Source organism: Colius striatus, chromosome 1 (assembly GCF_028858725.1).
Source record: "Colius striatus isolate bColStr4 chromosome 1, bColStr4.1.hap1, whole genome shotgun sequence".
Lineage (NCBI taxonomy): Eukaryota > Metazoa > Chordata > Aves > Coliiformes > Coliidae > Colius > Colius striatus.
In genome coordinates this window covers 117,106,070-117,124,134 of record NC_084759.1, presented here as the reverse complement: position 1 = coordinate 117,124,134, position 18,065 = coordinate 117,106,070, and the positions used below count along the sequence as shown (strand labels likewise).

The 18,065-nt window shown below is 41.4% G+C and overlaps 1 protein-coding gene across 1 annotated transcript; it reads right to left on the bottom strand.

Annotated features, from left to right (window-relative positions):
• Positions 1–8,361: 8,361 nt before the first annotated feature.
• On the bottom strand, positions 8,362–17,656 carry LOC104554443 (cell cycle control protein 50C). Its single transcript, XM_061988702.1, has 7 exons — positions 17,444–17,656; positions 16,492–16,602; positions 15,122–15,223; positions 13,702–13,792; positions 10,843–10,980; positions 9,635–9,844; positions 8,362–8,549 (listed from the first exon to the last, which is right to left on the bottom strand). The coding sequence occupies exons 1-7, from the start codon at positions 17,654–17,656 to the stop codon at positions 8,362–8,364; spliced, it is 1,053 nt and encodes a 350-aa protein (XP_061844686.1).
• Between the last annotated feature and the right edge of the window lie 409 nt (positions 17,657–18,065).

Here is an 18,065-nt window from a genome sequence, read left to right as displayed (position 1 = left end):
TTTAGATTAAAACTGTATTCAAAAGGCCTAAAAAGTAAGTGAACTACAGACTATTTTTTATGCTAGCAAAGAAAGGCACTAATGGCCCGATCAACCCAGCTTTTTCTTCTCAGACTTTGTTCATCAGTAAGGATAACACATTATGTGTGAACCAAGCATACAAGTTTTTAGGCTTGCAAAACAAAACAGTTGCCCTGATTTTGTTCTAGAAAAATAATAAATTGTGTTAAAAAGTGCCTCTTTGTATACAAAGGCATCTGGAACTGCTGAAATGGATGCAGACATCTTGATTTAGTGATATAAAACTCAACCTTGAAGATACAAAATTAGACATGGTGCATTGGTTGGGATGCAACTGTCACATGGAATCTTAAGGGTTGGAAGGGACCTCGAAAGATCATCTAGTCCAACCCCCCTGCCAGTGCAGGACCACCTAGAGTAGGTCACATCACATCATCGTGCAAAGTATTTGCCTCATTTTTACTGGCAGACTGTACCATGCTAGATGGACCCACCCAAGGCTGCCCATATATTGCTAATTTTGCCCAGCGTTACCTGTGATTTGGGAGCCTTTGGGCTTGCTTTTACAGTGGCTGTTGATACACAAGGGCCAAAACCAGCTGTTGCTTGACCATATCAATGTAAAGAGGAATAAAAGAGAAAGAACCTGTACTCTGTTCATATAGACATAATGCTAAAGCAGGTTTGATCCAACACCGGGATCTCTTCTAAGGCTACAGATTCCAACATGGGAGACTTGCAAGTGCAGGTAGGCAAAGTGTTTGTCCCCTACGGAGCCACTGCACTGGTCCCTCAGCTGAACGCAGGCTCGCAGCCGCCAGCCCTGGTGCCAAAGGTGAGACAGAGCCCCGCCAGACACACCAGCCCCAAGGAGCGCTTTCTGAGGCAGAGTTTTCATAAACGCGTCTCCGAGGAACGCCACAAAGCACACGTTCAGTCCCTGGCGCCCCGCAGCTCCAAACCCCCTCAGGCCGCAGCCCCGCTGCCACCGCCGGCCGCCACCAACCCCCGCGGCGACGCCGCTCCCACCTGCCGCAAGTCCCACCCTCACAGCTCATCGGGGCTCCCCATTGGCTGAAGCCAACAACGTTCCCCCCACGCCCTGCTCACTGATTGGTTCAGGCCACCGCCCATCAGCCCGAGAACCCTCCCTCCGACAGCCCCGGCAGCCGGGCGGGCAAGAACCGGCGGAGGGACCGAAAGAACAGGCGGCAGGAAGCCCGGGGAGGCCAAGGGGCCCGGCTGCCAGCCCCACGAACAGGGAGCGGCCGGTCCGCCGCTCAGCTCTGAAAAGCGGCAGCGACAGCTCGCCCTTTTCCCGGGTGCGGTGCCCCTCAGCCGTAGCTCAGGGCTGGGAACGGCGCTTGCGGACAGCTCCAGAATTTCTGGTGTCCTTCACCTGGCACAGTTTACCTGCCTTGCAGGGAGGCTTTAACAGGAGCCCAGTCTCTCCTCCATTGCTAACATCCATCCCATTAGGAAAGGTGTAAGTTTTTGGACAAGGCCAGCGTCAACCAGCTGCGTTTTCCTAGTACATGAGCAAGAGTTTTTACTCTTAGCACAGTGAAGTCTAAAGAGCAAATATGCTAAAAAGTTGAACGCAAAATACTTGCCTTTTTCCTTAATTTCTCAGGAAATCACGCTCTGCTTGCTGGTACCACCTCCCATTAACTTTTGACTAACATTTGGCTGAGGAAAACCTGCCAGCATGTCGATGATGTCAGACAGTTGTTACAAGTTTTATGAAATCAGAAGTGAATGAGGGAGTTCAGGTTCAGGCTACCTCTAAAAACCTCCTCCTTGCTTATAGAGCTACTGGTCCACCTCTTAAAAAATAAGTAAGGCCCAGGACCCAAAATAGGGACAAAGGATGCAGAACAAGTACCAAAATAAAACAACCTATTTACTTAACGCTGTGCGAGACATCCCATTTAAAAACAAAAATAAACACCACCACAAAAAACTAAAGAGTAAAAAGTAAGAAAATGCCCAACAGGTTTGTGCTCTGTCTTCTAATTTTTCTACCTTCCCCTTTGAAAAACAGCTCTTGATCTTTTTTGTTAAGACATGGATTTACACTGGTTGCCTGAGGTGAAGTTAGGAATTTAGGAATCCAAACAATAAATTCCTCAAGCCTAAAACCCACTGGCAAAATTACAGTTTATATATCTGTTGAGCAATTCTCATATGCATTTTATGAGTAACAAAAGTAGGCAGAGATAAAATCCCGAGCTTTATTTCTCAGCTCATCAGCTTCCTTCAGGATCAATGCCTTTTTTTATGATTAACTGCAAAGCCAGAAGTGACAGCACACGAAGAAAGCTTGTTCCAAGGCCTTCTGTGATCACTGTTGGATCTCACATGAGACCTGACAACAAGGAGCTGAAAACATGGATATTTGAGTACAAGCACTGGATTTCTGTCTTCACCAGTCTTGGTAAATAAAAACCTTTGCTTTTTTCTTTTGCTTTGTTTCGCTCAGTCAAAACACGGATGGCTGACACCAAAATTACATATGGACACCACTGATATTTGTCAGTCCTGGATTCTGATGGCTGAGCTCCAGCCATGGCTTATTAGTCATCAGAAGGTAATACTGTGAAAGACTTTAGAGGCAGAAACCTATCTGCTTTACAGGCCTTCTAATTCTTGTAAAGTGTCACTGATGACCAATTATTCATTTATTACTTTTACTTTTATCAACTTTGGTTTGAAGTAACACTGCTGCGGTCAAAGCACTCCAGCACTGAACCAAGGTAGAAAGTGAAGCGAGGCCCCCTCTTTCACAAAACTCATAGTACTTCAAAAGATACTAAATTCTCTTTGTAAATGAATTTCTCAAGACCTGAACAAGGATAGATCCGCAAAGCACTCATGACCCACTTGATTTGTCCATGGGCTGCTCTTCTAATGGCTGAACCTCATTTCATCAACTTCCAAAATAGACATACCTTGGTGCTCTTCCCACTCCCTTACGTCTGCTACCTATCCATACTTTGCAGGCAACTCAGACCACTAAATAAAGAGGCTAAGAAGCACAGCAAAGCCATAGAGTCATCCTGGCGGCACACACTGCTTTCAGCAGACACTTTGGGACAGGTCTCAAACTCCTTCTGGATGTCCCATATTTGGATGGCACCAGACAGGCCAGCAAAAGCCAGCCCATGCTGGAACTGTGACCTAATGACTTCCAGACATACTCTGCCACCCACCGGCATGTTCCCTTGGCCTCCAGTGTTAAATCGCTGCTTCTGCCCGGCGGTGGGGGACACAGCCCCATTGCCCTCTGCTGTCCTGACAGACATCTCAGCACACCCACTGCAAGGAGGAGCCTTATTAACTGCAGATGTTACTCCTGTCCTGAGCTGGTGTGAAGCCTCTCTCTGCACTGTCAAATAACTACCGCTTTTTACCTAAGAGGCAGTGACAGTGGATGAGTACACGTGCCCCAAATGTTAACTCGTTACAAATGGGGCTATGGGCAGATAGCACTTTCTTTTTCACAAGTTTTCTTAGTTGTTTCAGTTTGAAAGGGATCATTTTAGGTGTTTTAATGCAATGAGACAATGGCTGCAATTGAGTGTAAATAAATGGCTTTTTTTCATCTAGTTTCATGTCGTATGCTTACTAACAGAGTATATTGCACATACTTGCTAGATACATAGGTACTTTGATTAGAGCTGTCTGGAATGGAAGCTTTACAGGGTATAAGCTACTTTGGTTTCTTTACTTGTAACAATTACCATCTGATATCATTTAAATATTGCTTTTACTTGCCCTGGACCAGAATCAGCTCTGTTGTCCTTTTCCTCTCCTAGTTGGCTAAACAAGGCAGAGGGGGAAAACCTTTTTCATGCACTCATGGATGTAAGCAAAAGCCAAGCAAGCCCCACTCTTAATCTGCCTGTCTTTCCATAGCCTGGGAAGAAAGCAGGATACATAGCAAACAAGAACTGCCCAACAATCACTCTCTTGCAAACAATAGGCCACCAAAGCAAAAGCAGCTGCCCAAGGCACTCCCAGCTCATAACAGAATTGCTCTTGAAATTTGTAGGGAATAATGCAATTAGAGACAACTGAGTCAAAATACCTTAGCTCAAAAACTAAGCACCATAGTTCAGAGAGTGTGTATTTTCCACTGAAAACTGAGAATTTTTTTTACTCGGTGTTGTCTGCTCCCCCAAATCATTTGGGTTTTCCAGATCACGCGTCAGGATACACTATCATCTTGAACGGCTCTGACAAATTTCTTTGCCTCCATACTCAAGAGCAGAAAAAGTACTTTGCCCCTTGCACCGTTCTCTCTCCTTGTGCGATTACAGGTTTTTTCCTCAAATCAGCTGTCTCTCAGACCATTCTGCTCCCAGCTGAGGAAGACAGCACCTTCTCACCATACAACAAGCATCTGCTTTCTCCTGTTTTACACCTAAACTTAAACACAAATTGGTGTTCATTCTCTCTTTACATTATCAGAACTGCCCAAGTCCTCCCTTCCCAAAATTGCTATCTTTGAATTTACCCTGGTATCTGATTTCTCAGGGGAAAGAGGAGAGAAAGTTTTTACACTGTGATGCATCCTTACAATGTATGGCAGCCCATCCAAATGCTATTATTATTAACCTCCATGCAACACTGTTGTTTATATAAAACAGATACAGCATGTAACTAATTTTTCCAGATTCTGTAGGTCTGCCATCATGCTAATCTGTTTCACATGAAGGACTTATCCCTCTATTTTTAGATGAGTTAACCAAATATCTATATTTAGAACACAGAAAAACCATCCAAGGCAGACAGACACTGGATGTATATGCATGAAACTGCAAAGCCCGAAAAAAGACTTGGAAAAATCCTGTTACTAAAGTGCTACTGAAATATCCTGTAACTCCTACTTCACTTTTATGTTCCTCTCTATAGATACATATTCATTCATGAATTTCAATCCTAAAGGAAGCTGGCAATCAAAAGTTGTACAACAGTTTTTGACATTACAATACATCTCTCACTTGCACCTCCTTGTAAATGAGGAATTATGTTAAACTGCAAATTTTCTTCACAATAATGAGATCTCCTCACCTCCAGATTTTTTGCCACTGTTAAAATTGAACTACAGAACTCTGGAAAATAAAATACTCCCATGTGTGACTGTCACATTCAAAATTACAAATGAAAATATGTATTAATAAACAAACCCCAAACCCAGAAACTGATACCCCCATTTTGCTCATCTGTTTTAGTCCATGTTTACCACATAAATTTAGATTATATCTACTAACAGGAACTCTCTGTCTACTTTTCCATTTATTAAATGTTCACTCTCCAAAAGTAAAAAATTGCAGTAAATAATGTTCTTCTTTTTTTAACTGTTCTAGAAAAAAAGATAGGTAAAAGGAAAATAAACAAACCATGCACCTTCCAGTACTTTCAGCATCTATGATATTAATTTTAGTGTGCCATTCTTAAACCCCATTTCTGACAAGCATCTTTCTTTTTTGGAGAGTGAAGGAAAAGTTCCATCAGCTTAGAGGGACTGAATATCTGACAATGATGCAAGAAAAGGCTTTAAGTAGCAGTAACAAAGGAATCACCATTTTTGTTTGAAAGAAAAAGAAGGGTTTTTAGTATTAGGCTGTTTCCTGAAGTGGTGGCATCTGTCGGAAAGAGACCCAAACAACTCAATGATTTTGAAAGGCGAAGATATTACAAATAGTGGCAATAGGTTTTATATGGCTTAGTGACGTAGTTGTCACAGTGGTGCTGTTGATGATACTTTCCAGTTACAGCTTTTAATTTCATTCAGCAATCTTAAACCTGGACATCTTTGTACTGAATTGACAAGTCTACATAAGTTAAACTCTCCTCACTTACTAGGGTGGAAAGTTTTACCACGGCTTTTTTGTTCTTTCTTTCTTTCTTCCTTACTCAAGACACATAATCCTAATTCATAAAATCAAATGGGCAAAGCAAAAGCCAAAGACACAGTATTAGTCATAACCCTCCAGGTATTTTAAAAGCAATTTGTACCTCAGTAGAAGTGCAACATCTCTGGTTCTTTCATGCCTCTGCTCTCCAAACCTCAGTATGTTTTCCCTGATCAATTTGACTTAACAATCTCCTAGTAGCCAGAATAAATTAATTCCAGATCACACTGGATTTTAGTCTGGAATCGTGCTTCCTGCTGCTATCAGTAGCTGACAAAAGGGGACAATTCCCTGAGACGTGAAAAAAACGAGGAGCTGTTAATGCTGGCTTTTGGCATCTTTCTGTTACATTAGGCCAGCCTCCCAGCCAGGGCCCTCCCTTCTGTTTCAGGCCCTGCACCAGAGAGAAGAAGGCAGTAGCAGCATAAACCAATTCCAGTACACATTTCATATAGGTAGCAGAGTATTCTCTGATGTGGGCACTGAAGAACACATCTACAGAACTTTCTTGCACATTGATGTAAGCCCTGGCACAAGGGGCAGACCAACAGCACAGCTCTAGTGCTGCACAAAAGGCACTGTAAGAAGGTTGCTAAAATGTATTTGCTGACTTTTTCAGCAAGGCAGATTCTATCTGCTGGGAGAAGTTCATCAGAATTGCCATTCCTGTTGCCTTGCTGTAGGCAGCACAACCCTGAATGACAGGACAAGACATTGCAGAGATGCTCAGTTAAACACACTAGCTACTAGAGTTCAAGCAGCAGCTTCCAAGGGCACTGTTCAGAGGGAACAAGAAAGATGCCAGATGTATTTAAAGCTGTGGTAAGATGAAAAAGAAGTTTGGGATTTATAAATGAAGACTCACACAATTTCCAGAGTAATAGTAAAAGGAAGACTTGTTTGAAGAAAGGTTTTCCCTGTGCATTTCAAGAGGTTCTTGCACAAACCTCTGGAAGATAACAGTCAAACTAAGCACTACTTGCCAGGCTGTGTTATTTCTAAAGAAGTTAAGGTTTGGGTTTTTTTTTCTGGTGGACACTGACTCACTGAAAGACATACCTCATTATTCATTCTCCTTTTACTAACATTTTTACCAGATACTTCATGAAGAAATAAAACCAGTGACAACAGCAGTGTGACTTAACCACCCAGATGATATATAATTTCCTGAAAGTCAGTTTCTTGGAGGATTAAAAAAAAAAGAAAGAGGCTCCTGTGGTCTGTTTGAAACCAGAGCTCCTAAATTCAGCTTCGGCAGCCAACTCCCATCAGGGCTTTCCAGAAGTCTGTGTGGGATTATATTTTCAAAAGTTTCAAAGACGTAAAAAGTTTGGGAGCACATCTCATTGTTAGAAGTGATTTAGACTAATGAGTTTAAGCATTACTAAATGTACTGCTTTGTACTCCATCCTTCTGGTCTAGGGAGGGGTAGGGTTCTCCCACAGCTCCAGACAGATTTAGGTGGAAGGGTTTGAAACAGTGGAACCCCTTTTCCACAGCTTTCTGGTGGAGGTGTCTAGCCCTGACCAAGGAAAGCAGATGAGGACATGCACCTTAGCCCAGCAGGTCAGGATAACCCATTGAGAGCGCAAGATTGTACTAACAGGCCAGTCTGTGAACTTAAGCACCACCCTTTCTGCTGCTCATAGCACAATTATGAAGCAGAGATTAAAGGAAACAGTATTTGCTGTGGCTGCAAACAGATTCACCAGAAGCCATCTGTCAAAGGTCACAAGCTCCTGAGACATTTTTAAGAGCAGATGTGGGTGCCCGTGACAGTGGGATGCAGCCTCCCTGTGCCACGTGCCCTTCTCTTGCTCTGAAGTCTGTGATTTCCTTCTTGGTTTAGTATGTGTTGGGGGGTTAAGCTGAGGAGGAAGTAAGGCACGTGGAATACTTATCAAATAAATGAAAGTGGTTTATTCCATTTGCACTTTTGCAACAAAAAAGCTGTTTTCAAAAATTTGAGTGTACCACGGTACACTTGACCTAATTTTTTCCGTGCTGCTCTGGCCTTTAGTGACAGACTGGAAATAACTCCAAAATGCGTAAACTTTTGAAGATGAAACGTGAAAATTGATAAGCCTACTCAGGAACTCCAATGTTTACTTTCTGAAAATTAACAGATTTTCTGATGCTTTTTTTTTCCTACTGACAATAAGTCCACAGCAGAGAAATAGGGGCTAGAAAGGGGAAGAGACATTTCATGTCACGTTAAGAGTCTGTGAATTTGGCATGGAAGGATGGGGGTACATTCAGTTTTGGATGATGGAATCACACTGCGCCTCAACAAGCTTACGTTCACCAGGCCTGTTAATGAAACAGATCCAGAGCTCAAGGGAAAGAATGAAATGTCTGTGCTGCGTGGTTTTCATTCACAGCACATCTTTGCTTTTGTTCGGGAAGCCAGGGAACCGTGTTACTTCTGAAAGTATGTTTTCTTTTTTCTGAGCTTTAAGTGGATGCCAGCTATGACAAAACCTGTGAGGGTTGCTGCTGTGCCAGAAACCACGTAGGCAATTCCTAGGAACGGGTTACTTCCTCCACTCCATACCACAGTTGAAAGAATCACATGCTTCCTCCCCTTGAATTTGGTAACAGGGAAATCTGATAGAAGGATGTTAAGGTTTCACTAATAAGGTTTACATTATTTCCAGCAGGAGAAAAAGTAGTGGTAATTACTCAAAAACTTTTCCAAGGCATGATGTCTGGAGATCTGCATTTGCTGCCGAAATTTCTTTACCTGACCTGTGATGTGTCTGTTTTTCTGGGTCCAGAAACCCAGCAGCAGCTGGTGGTAAGAAACCCAGTTATTTTAGATCCAGTTTCTGTGTCAACATGGAAATACTTTTTTTTTAACATTACAAAGTTCAGATTCCTAATTTATGTAATTGCTACTGCATTAATTTGCTATGAAAACTCAGTTGAAAACGAGCCTTTTGGGTGGCTTATCATGAAGATACTCCACATATTCTCACTGAAGGGAAGTACTCGCCTCGATAACTAATATTTTGTCTACCCAGAATCTTTCAGGATTTTACCTTTCATCTCTCCATATGGAAGCTTTCAGAATAAACTGCGCTATAACATTTAAAGTCATGGCTCTATTAGCAGTGAGAGAAATTTACAGTCACCTTGACATAACTCCTGCTGACAAAACAAGTGTTTTAGTCAGCAAAGTTCGTGCTGTTCCACATGAGAGTGCATTTTCAGCAGCACAAAAGTTCCTGATAGCACATGGCCCAAATCTGCCAAAGGGCTCAGCTGATGCAGACATCCCACACAGCTCTCGATGGCAGGGATACCTTTGGGACTTTGTGCACCCCAGTAAGGGTGTCTACACCTCTGATTAGGCCACAATTAAATATTTAACCATCTTTAACCTTCTCTTCAGATTGCCACTCTTCGGTTTTACCGTTTGTGTAAAACTCACGTGCTGTCTCCATCCAAAATCAGCCTCCAGAAGTCAAACCCAAAGCCACATTCTGCTATTTGAGTAACATGTCTTAATTCCACCTGCGTGGACTAAAGAAAATCCACTTGTGGTGTTTCATTGCCCCGAAAACTAGGTTTTTTCATTGATATTTAGTCAGGGGTATTTAGCTTCATTTCTTTGCAATTCTTTGTACAAATCCCATCCACTTCCATCTCTTTGTAAGTATCTGATAGTCTTGGATAATATGAAAGGATACTGTAAGAAATATGGAAAGTGTAATTCCCTGCTGGGAGGCCATCTGCAAACTGCCTTACCCGTCTGACACGACGGTACAGATTTCTGAATGTAGCAAAGGCTGACACTCGCATCCAGATAATGAAGTCATCGTTTATATAACCACTGTTCCTTTCATCCTCCTCATCTAACAAATACACTGGTTTCTGCCAGTTAGGAGGTCTTGCTGTCCCTGATGAAAAATAAAAAAGTCAGGAAAGACACAGTGTCAATAAAAACAGTGGTTGGTGACTAACTTCTAGGCCTGCTCATGGCCAACACAGAATATGATATATGAAAGAGACATGAGACTCTATTCATTATTGAAAAACTATATACTCTTGGTAGCACTTCTCATTGCAAACACCTTCATTCGCCTCAAACATGAATGAACAGAGCACCCAGGGGTTGTTACACATTAGGAACTTCAAGCACAGGGAAAACAAAGTGACTTGCGCAAACCAAAATACTCTTTATTCTGGATTCTTGCCTCTTCAACAAGCAACATGCTCTCTAAAATAAAGAGCTTGTCTTCATTTCTATGCATTTATTTTTTCCTGTAAAACCAAAAAGGTGCCTTTTTGCTGTCTAATGGCACAGCCTATGATATTTAGAATCTGTCATATAAAAACTACTTAGACAATGAACTCTTGTGTATTGCATCTGGCACAGCACTGCCCTGATCCAGAAGAGAACGCTTTTGGTCCCACTTCAATACAGATCAACCATAACAAGGGAGCAGCCCTAGGAAACAGCCCTAGTTTGAAAGAACCAGTGGTGATGGCAGCCTCCCTTGCCTCACAGCTGCCTAAGAATCTGCAAGGACATGAATAAGGAAAGACATGACATGGAATTCTCATTCATAAATATTTTCAATGGGAGAAAATGAATTGACTGCTTCCTTGCTTTCTCTGGATAGAGAAAGCATTACGGGAAACCATATAGAAAGGTGTCGACATGGGCTAACTCCAGTCTTCCAGAACCACTTCCTCCCAATTTCTATGGTCAGTGGTAAAAAAAAATGAGAGAAGTGCTATTTTGGCTAAATTTGTCTTCTGCTCTCAGTCACCTTCTAAAGCTGCTTCTCCAACCTTCCTAAAGGCAAATGTCTCAGATGGGAGACTCTCACGCATGGGGAAGGACACAGGGAAGCCATTGTAATATATGGAATACTAGTGGAACCATTCTTACCTGCAAATGCAGAAGAGAGATTGTATGATATTGGATTGCGAAACTTCACGTTCTTATCTGTCCACCAACTGTTTCCAGTCTTCAGCAGTGGTACTTGAATAACAGATGAGTTACGTATGTAATAAAGATCAATAGTATCTGCAAGGAACACAAGAAGCAATGTGTGAGTGAATGAAAGCTATTGTAATTGCCAGCATGACTAACACAAACTGTCACACTGAAGCATCTTTCAGGTGAATAGAAAACAAACCAAAACAAATCCCAGGAAAGGTTTCATCATGACTGTGCACAGAATACTGTCCATTCCACAAGAAGACTTAGGGTTCCAGAACCTTATTGCTTCTGAAATTTTAAAGACTGAACATACTCCTACCAATAGTCCTATTGAATCCCTGTGTACAAATACATTCAAGTATCTCACGTCCATCAACTCCTGTGTGACTAATTTCTTTGAAAATCACTTTTGGAGATTTCTAATTACAGAAGTTACTCTCCTAGTTCACTTTCCCTAGCATTTCTTTTACCGTCTATGGTTGTCCTAAACTGATTGCTTTGTTACATGTAACATATGTTTTGAAGGAACAGGGGCAAGGTGAAAGCACAATCAAAGGAATCCATGATACTTTTGAGAAAATTTTACTTCAGTTTTATTTTAGTTTGCTATAGTTTTGCTTTGTCTACCAACTTGGACACGAACACTTTTTTTGTGTATGTGTGTCCAGTTTTGAGACCCTCTCTACAAGAAGGACATTGAGGTGCTGGAGAGGATCCAGAGGTGGGCTACCAAGCTAGCAAAAGATTTGGAGCGTGTCTCATATGAGGAATGGCTGAAGAATCTGGGGCTGTTTAGCCTGGAGAAAAGAAGGCTCAGGGGAGACCTTATCACTCTCTACAACTACCTGAAAGGAAGTTGTAGCAAGACAGAGGTCAGTCTGCTCTCCCTAATGACAAGCAATAGAACAGGAGGAAACGGCCTCAGGTTGCTCCATGGGAGGTTCAGGCTGGATACGAGGAGGAATTTCTTTATTGCATGGGTTGTCAGGCATTGGAACAGGCTGCCCAGGGAGGTAGTGGAGTCACTGTCCCTGGAGGTGTTTAGGAGATGGTTGGATGTTGCACTTAGGGAAATAGTCTAGTGGTTGATAGGGCTGGGACAGAGGCTGTACTCAAGGGTCTTAAAAGTCTCTTCCAGCTGAAACAATTCTATGATTCTACTTCCTTGAGTAAAAAAGCATTTTGTGTTTAACTGTGCTAACTTGTTTTGGTAGGCAAAAAAGCACTTGATTTTATCCATTATACCTTCCTACTTAGTTTAACATAAGGCAAAAACATTACCAGTATTATTAACATCTGTGTAAACACCTGGGCAGGGATAGTTAGATGATACAGCTGGGGAAGGGCTGCTTTTTAGAAAACATAAAAAGCATAACTCAATTGCATGAGCATCAATAAAAACATGCTTTTTTTTCCAAACCCTTCTACAAAACCTGTGTTCGCACAGCCCTGTAAGGCTCAGGAATGCCCTTCTGGGTAAGTGATCATTCTGTGCCCCGCAGCCTCTGCAGTTGTCTGTCGCTATTTTATTAATAGGAGCTACAGTTCTCAGAGGTCTGCCTGCTTAACTGCTTGTCTAACTGTTCCCTTACCTGCTAGCTTGGATTAACAACTTTTCCCACGACAGGAACAGGGCCATCTTCCTCATTTTACAAAACAAGATTAGACAGTAATTAGACAACCAGCTAAACTGTCGAAAGAGAATGAAAAGGACTCTCTTTCATAGCAGAGGGACTGAATTGAGCTGCTAGAGAGGAGATTCAGACATCATCCCCTTCCCCCACATCATCAGTAACAGGAACCTCTCATCACACTGTGCACTAAGGACAGATACAAATGCAGACACTGGGAAGTTTTTGAGTTTTTAAAATCTTGCTATCCCTAGTTCTCTGCAGGAGCATTCTGTCTTGCAGCCAGCTCTCTGGAACAGTGTGGGCTGCACATAGGTATCTCTGCTAGTCTAGTTCTGAGCCCAGTCCAGTCAATTAGATCTCCAGAGGAGCAGGTGAGTGCACAGGTAGATGAAAATCAAATGAATCTAGAAATTACTGAATCCAGCACAAGTCCTCAGTTGCTTGAAAACAGCTGCTGTGCTGCCAAAAACTGCTGTGTGGAACCGGTCAAAAAAAAAAAAAGCAGATTGGGGAAGGGATGGGTGTGCAGATAAAAAAGATGGGGTAGGGGAGAAAAGTATGTTAAATTTTTTAATCTCCTTTCCTCCCAAAGAGATCCATTCTGAAATCTGCTAGTGTTCATGGCTAGGAGCCCTCTAGGTTTCAACCTAGGCAGATAATGCTCACTAGGTTACTATAAACAAGATCAAACCTGGGATCATACTGAGTAAGATTATGTATGCTTTCAGCATCCAAAGAACAAAATGCAATCACATAGACCCAAAGGTCAAAATTAGTGTGAAGAACATATCATCTCCTTCAAAGGCCACTGTGGGAAGGCAGAATCTGGGATGTTCCATCACTGTACAGGAATGTATTTTTTTAAAAAGTACACTAAATCTGCTGTGTCATGCTGCTTTATTTAACCAGGGACTCATTTCCTCAGTCCTGTTGTATATTCACAATGAAGAGAACCTTAGTAAATGAAAAAGTCTTCCTCACCTTCAAAATGATTGGCTAGTTACTAAACAATAGGAAGCAGAGCCACATATTCATCACAGAAGCAACATCAAACAAAACCTTTTGTGTGAAAAAGACAGAGATCTTGCAATATCAGGACTCAGATGAATTGGGGTAATAGAACAGTTTCAAGTGGGAATTAATAAGGCAGATGTGGAAGGCACTTCCTTACCATTGAACATGCTGTTGGCAATAGCACCACACGGAGCCATGGGTGTCCCATTTGCGTAGGTGGCGAAAGGTGCGCAGTAGCTGTTCCCAATCTGCACTCAAGGTCACAGAACAATCAGTCACAGAACCTGGTGGTTTTGTTTTGTCTTTCTGGAGCTAATGTTCTCCTCACATTCCTTTTTCTGGAAAGTCATTGAATGATTAAGTCTCCAGTACTTTTTGGCCACTTAAAGATACATCCGAATGAATGGGTTGAGGAATCCTTACCATATGACAGTAAGTAAACTTAAGAGTCTCCACCAAATTCTGCTGCGGACACGCAAACTCCAGACCACAAAAACTCATTTGAGCAGCTGCTATAGTAACATGTCTACAATTTAAAATGTTTCAGTGTTTTAATTTGGACCTGGACTGCTTCAGTGGTCTGAACATGAACTGCAGATGCAGTTAAGTCACCTTTCTGCAGTTCTGTGTGGGGAAGTCTTGATGTATGAAGACACAGGACGAAAAACAAAAGCCTGTATCAATTTTATCACAGCTCTCCTATCCTAGTTCATGAGAAGCCATAAATCTTCAGGTTTAAGCACAGACGCATTTTCAAATAGCTCTAATAAAACCACGTATCTGATTGGCGCAAAAGCCAGAAGTGATTGCACCTGGATGCGAACAAACAAGCTGACTGGACACTCAGAGAAGCAGATGTATGGGGAAGAGGTCTTGAGAGTTACAAGAAGCATTTTATAGATACAACAGATTGTTATGGCACGATCATTGTATGTACTAAGAGGACAGTATGTAGACTCTGTGTATGCTACTTCTAAGCTGAAGGAAACATGTTTTAGATTTGTAAGTAAAAAAACTGAATGCAATGATTGCATTCTGAGGTTTCCTCATGCACGCCTGCTGCAGGTGATACTGTCTAAGCCTCCTCTTTAGACCTTCAAGTAGCACACTTTGAATGCAACATGATCACCTCTTTCACCACAAACATTTCCTGCTCCTTGTCTGCTTCTAAAGCCAGATGGCAAAATGAAAGACTTAGAATAATCTATATAACCTAACCCTATAATAAAAGCACATCTTAAAATGTTTCTGGCTAAGAAGACTAAACCACTAGAAGAAAAAAATTTCTGTACATTTATTTGAGAAAGATAATGTATTTTGAATCAGCTTCCCTACAAGCTGCAGGAATTAAAACACTGGACTAACATCTTTTATTTATCCCCTCAATCTTCCTGTCTTATTAGACATAATGGCCCTAAAAATCATAAAAACAGAGACCAAACACTGATTATCTGTACCTTATTATTATTTCCTAGAGCCATCTTAACACGCTTACAGTTGCACCTAGTTAGCTTATCCATATGGTCAAAGATGCACCCGATAAAAACACTGATGGTCTCATAACAAAGAAAACTTACATTTACATTTTGACCCAACAGTTGTTCATTGCTTCTTGATATCATATATCGACGGTGGTTTTGATAGAAGTTTTGCAGGCCATAGTACATAAAAACATCACCCTAGAATTCAAGGATAAATCCCTTCAATAAGGCGAGTTCATGTAGACAAAGAGATATCCTATTACTTGCTAAAAAAGAGAATACTCAAAAAAAAGTACTCAATTCATACTGAAGTCTCGGTAACTACACTCTAAGCAATTATTTCAGTGGACACAAGCTAGAACCTAGGCTTTACCTCATTTGCAAGTTTTAGTATCTTTGGCACAAAACCAAACATACTTTCCATCACCAAATGAAATCTAAAATAAGTGTCTGATTATTGGTTTACTCAAGATGGCACAACTGGCTATAAACTCGCAATGACTATGAATAATTTCACGGACACAACAATTTTCTACAAAAGAAGGTACACGAAAAGCTTTAAAGAGTATCCATTAGCTCTTAATTCCTTCAGATTTCTTAAAAATTAAGGCTGCCTCTCATCAATTATTTGAACCCTTCTGAAAGTTTAGTTAATCCTCTAATTAAAAGGAGAACGCTAGGCAAGTAAATACAAGCAAGACAGAGGATTATTAAACTACAAAAGAAACATTATTCAGTTAAATAAACTTCTCATCTCAAACATCAGTAATCTGGAGGATAAGAGAGTACTTTAACAGCTTATTCAATATTGAAGAACCCTAAAGTGACTCTATAATTGAAATTGCACTGTAATTTCAAGGCATCATTTATACACTACCATGCATAAGATCTCTTTGGTGGAACATGAAGCATTTTAACTGTCTCAGCAACATGACACAGTAGGTGAGGACAGGAAATAAAAGACACTTTTCCCAAATGAAACTGCGGAATAACATTGCTATTCTCAAATTATTTCAAGAACCTTGGGGATTTGTTAATAACCCTTACAAAAAAGGCTACAATAGTTTACTTATGAGAAGTGGTCAGAACTTCAGATTTCCTTCTCGTCTGAGCTCAGCAGTAGGCACAGTAACTACTAACCACAGACCAGGGACTAGGGTTTGCTGCTGACTCAAAGACAGAAGTCATCTCCACAAATACCATTTCCTCCATCATTTTGGACATCATTTGGTCCTTCATTTTGGACATTTCCCAACCAAGGACTGAAGCAGCCTGACCCTGATTATTTTTATCATGCACCAAAATGAACAACAAAGGCAAAAGTGTAAAATTTTGAGTATTTTATGTCTTTAAAAAGAACAATTTACTCAGGAGCTCTACAGAGCAGAATTACTGTATTTTATCATATAGGGATATAAGTAACTGAAGGTATTAAGCAACTTGAGTTGGTTTCTCACATTACTTACCAACATATCATCCTTTAGCATGAAATTAATAGAACAGTGGCATTCCTTATACCAGTTAGAGGAATTTTCACGGAGCTTCGAACAGTCTGAGCACTGGTCTGAATAATCAATCTATCAGAGAAGTGAACAAGCAGAGATATTGTAATAAAGGACATGCACATAAGAACAGGTCAGTGTTTTAGCTCCCAGACTTCTTAGAGCAATTCCCTTTAAAGAGCCTCTAGACTACCAAAAACATTATTCAAAGTCAACAGAGGCAGAGAATCAGGACTTACTTGGCCTCACTGAACATTCACAGGTTTTTAACTAGTTTAAAGCTGTTCTAAAGCCTTTTGATGACTGTTGCAAAACTTCCGCATCTACTCCTCAGCAAAAAAGTGCTGAATGGAAAACACTTCTGCAGCTTGGTGAGGCTGACCAAGCAATGCTTGACAAATCCCCACATGCATTGTGGCCCATCCCTCTTGACCTGCCTGGATGTAGTTCTGAGTGTTGGCTTCAAAAAGAAGTCTATTAACACCACCACAGGTCTAACCCACTTGGCCTCCAGGAGGCACTTAAATGTCAGGGCTCCCTCCATTTTAAGAGTTTGCCCCAGCAAACTTGCATATTCTTCTAGTACCAAACACTATTAAAGGGATTAATTTATTTCCCTTCAAAAATCTAGAAAACAGCAACATTTCAAATATAATGAGCCAGTGGCAGTAATTACCACCCACATTTCAAATATTACCACCTAGTTAATCACCCAGTGCCTAATCACCCAGACTTTAACAGTGCCTAACTATCTCTGAGGATTTTCACAGGAATACTGGCTACTGGATGCATACCCAAGTCATGAAGGCATTGCTATCTTATCTATCTAGAAGCAAAAATTCAGAGCTTTTTCCCCTCCAAACACAGCCCAGTTTCTTCTTCACAGAATATTTGAGAACACTACCCGCAAACAAACCTGGACTTCTCTGACACTGTTTGCAGACAGTACAAGGGAGATTCCCACAGCAAGGCAGAAGGCGCCTGTGAGAAAGAAGATGGAGAGCACAGTGGCAATGTTCAGCTGGGGCTTCCAAGCTGGTAGCTTCTGTTGCTTGAATGCGCTGTTATCCGGACACCTGGAAGGACACGCTTCTCCTTCTTGTGGAAGGGAACTTGCCTTGTTTTTCATTTTCTTCTTGGTGAGAGGAAATAATAATATCCTTGTGCTGGAGTGTTTACGCTAAGATACTGTCCTTACTGTTGGGAAAGTGTATTGTTCAAACTTGCATTATGGACTGGAATTACTTATTAACTAGGTCTGTCTTTTCCTCATTTTCCAGTTGTGTCTGGATGCCCACGATCAGCTTGCACCAATCAAACGACTGTGTACTTTGGTCAGGGTGTCCAGGTCATGCCTCCTGGAAAAGCTTAAATATAGGCTTTTTTCCTTCCCCACCACTCAGTAGGATTTGTTACATTTTATTGATCTGCAAGGACTCTGCCAGCTATGTTGGAATTTCTGTGTAATAATCTCAGATGGATTATTTCTGTCTCTGTCACTTCCATAGCGGCCAAGCTAGCAGGCATGGCATGCAATG